General features: G+C 35.6%; 1 protein-coding gene across 1 annotated transcript; it reads right to left on the bottom strand.

The window, feature by feature from the left end:
* Positions 1–400: 400 nt before the first annotated feature.
* Positions 401–2,912, bottom strand: LOC129722524 (ubiquitin-conjugating enzyme E2 L3-like). Its single transcript, XM_055676009.1, has 4 exons — positions 2,758–2,912; positions 2,444–2,539; positions 1,214–1,400; positions 401–1,155 (listed from the first exon to the last, which is right to left on the bottom strand). The coding sequence occupies exons 1-4, from the start codon at positions 2,782–2,784 to the stop codon at positions 1,004–1,006; spliced, it is 462 nt and encodes a 153-aa protein (XP_055531984.1). The 5' UTR covers positions 2,785–2,912; the 3' UTR covers positions 401–1,003.
* Positions 2,913–3,123: the final 211 nt, after the last annotated feature.

Genomic DNA, 3,123 nt, shown 5'->3' on the forward strand with positions numbered 1-3,123 from the left:
CATTTAATTTTAGCAAAATTATAATTAATGTAACTTAACCATATTTGCGGCCATCGTTAACTAAACATTAAAGTGTGCATTGACGTGATTTGGATCAAACTTATTGCCTAAATGTGTACATTAAAAGCTAAGGAACAAAAATGTATCCTTTTATGGCACAATCTCACCCCGGCAGACGGTACTGAATGATCAAAACTAAAGTTTAATTATCTTTAACCTTAAAATTTGTTGTCGATGCGGAAGACATATTAAGATTAGTTACGCCTTTTTCTGAGTGACTGGCGCGGATCTCAAAATCAAGCATACATAATATTAACTCTATCATTGCTTAATATTCACTGATAATTACCTTTTTCGGTGTCATCCAGAGAGCCCTACAATAAATGTTAACACAAAGTCGTGTTTTAACATTTGTTAATTCGTTTTTATTGAACATATTCTTCTTTGTCTAATTATAGTTAGAACGCAGTTTGCTTTCACAGACGTGTTACATAGTACATATTGTTTAGATCTAAATTAAATGCATTACACACTTTCTTTCTCTTCATTCCAATGCGATTTTAATGTTGTTACATTAGTTCTTATAATGTAGGTTGCTTTTTAGTTATTTTACTTTGTTAAAGGAGGTTGCATATATGATATATGAATTCGAGTTCTATGGAAGGGAAAAGCGGTTCAAAGCTCAACAACAACTTGCTTAACCTGGCAAAGCTAAAGAACGATTTTGAAATGATTCGGCGCACTCGGAAAACTACAATAAGTGTTATGAATAAGAGCATTGTTTTATGCTAAACAAATAAAAGAAAATTGCTTGAACTATTAGTTTTTATTATAATTAGATGTGTTTTCCGTGTCGGATTTTTAACTCCAGCTTTGATTTAAATTAGAAATTTATAAAAAGGAAAAATACTAGGATGAATTTAAGTAAGTATACACATTTGCATGTGAATTGTGATTTGGATTTTTGCAGGGCGCTGAGAAGACAGACGAATGCTCGTTTCACTTATTCCGGCCGTTTCTCACTATGCTTCCTGGTATACTCCTCCGCATTCTTTGTAAATTTTTTACGGTCTTTCAAATACTCTTCCGCTAAATCTGCTCTCAAGGGGTGCTCCGGCTCTGGATCGTTGACCAGTGCTATGAGAGCTTGAATGACTACAATTCAATCACCATTAGGTGTCGCATTCAAATCTAACGAACCCAGTTTTCTTACCTTGATCAGTCTTTGTTGCCGGTTTCCAATTTTCTGCGCTTATGATAGGCAGACACACTTGACCTTTCTCGTCAATATTTGGATGATATATTTTTGTTTTGAACGAGATTTTTGGAGGTTTAAAAGGGTATTCCGCAGGAAACGTAATCTCGATTCGGAATGCTCCCTTGTTATACGGAGCATTTTCCTAGTGGCGAAAGATAATACCAAATTTGAGTTGAGTGCAATGGATAATCTTCAATTACTTTTGTAACTTTAAGGGCAAAATCAAATACCAACTTATTTTATTTGGATAATCATTATACTGCCGCTCCAAGGATAACTGTCCCAGCGTCCATAAGGTTTGCATAGAATATGGGACAGTTATGCTTGGAGCGGCAGTATACTCGTGAATACTAAATATTATCCTTAGGCATATATAAAAGTATTTGACGCACTGACGTAGCGTGGGGGGGGGGGTCCGCCCCGGGTGTCATTCTCTAGGGGGTGGCACCCACGAGAATTTGATATCCGTGAAATTAACTATCCCGGTGGTTATATAAATTTGCTCCTAAGAGTATAATCTCAAGTAACTTTTCAAAAATGGGTGCAATTGAAAACGAACGATTTCACTGCAACCCAGGGAAAAGGAGTGACATCCAAATTTTCCGCCCCGGGTATCACCCGGTCACGCTACGCCACTGATTTGACGCTTTTCATTTTTTCAACATAATTTACTGCTGAGGATAACTTTCAACTATTTTGCATACCTAGCTGCCTTTTGCAATGAAACTTTTCAATAGTAGATAAAGATAATAACTGGTTTGATATTATTATTTAGTTTAAAACAAAACAAGCAGTAACTAATTAAAATGATTAATAAATGTTTTAGGCAGAATGTTTAGCGATAAACAACAGTACGACAAACTGTATGTTACTCTAATCGAAATGCATTGAACCGCACACACCTGGCATTGACATACCAAAATAGCTTAACCTTCAACTTTCACGCAATCGGTAGATGTTACCGGTAGTTCAAATATATTGTACAAGTGTTTTCTTCTGGTAATGGGATTAAAATCATTATTTTCGTAATCAACCGTTGTGTCATCGATGTTCACACAGGTTTCGTAATAAAAGTTGAACGAGTACCAAAAGGAGTTTGCTCTTCCCTTCTTCTCGCTGAGTATTTATGCCTCATAGCAAAAACTGGTGACTAACACTAACTATATTATTGTGCTTATCACTTACCGGGACAATTAATCCAGACCATAGTAAAAGGTTTCCCTCATCTACCACTATGTCCCGAAAAGATTTGAGACCAGATGCGCGTATGTCGGACAGCTCCTGCAATGCATTGAAAATATAATCAACTAGCTGTATGAAACATTAAAACTATTGATAGTTGAAATATTCTGCATCCAAATTATGTCACTAATTTTAGAACATAAAAAAATTAGGAAGTGAGCTTGTATTATCATTTAACAGTGCTTTATTCAGGCTTAATGAAATATCCAATTAGTTCGATAAGTATGTAAATAATTAGACATTTTTCACAAAATTACCTTTTGAAGTCTTCTTGTAGCTGCCATTTTGGACGTAACTCGAGCAAAAAAAAACTATTTTTGATTTTGACGTTCTCGGCTGACTGTCATTTGGTGATGTGCGGTTACACTGTGAAATATTTAAATCAAAGAATAAAAGTGGTATTCTTCGTTTTCGTCGAATTGCGTGTTGATCGCCTATTACATCTGTCACTGACTTGCTACACTGAAGTAATTCGCGGTACAAACTACCTGAAATGATGTAAACATTATACAACTTACGTGTTGCGTAATTTTGCAATGCGAACGCTGAGTCATTTCAACTTGATAGATTTTAAACATGCTCTTACTCAAAGGCGGTGTTTTGATAAAAAGCCAACGTCGAGT

The sequence above is a fragment of the Wyeomyia smithii genome, chromosome 2 (genome assembly GCF_029784165.1).
Source record: "Wyeomyia smithii strain HCP4-BCI-WySm-NY-G18 chromosome 2, ASM2978416v1, whole genome shotgun sequence".
Classification (NCBI taxonomy): domain Eukaryota; kingdom Metazoa; phylum Arthropoda; class Insecta; order Diptera; family Culicidae; genus Wyeomyia; species Wyeomyia smithii.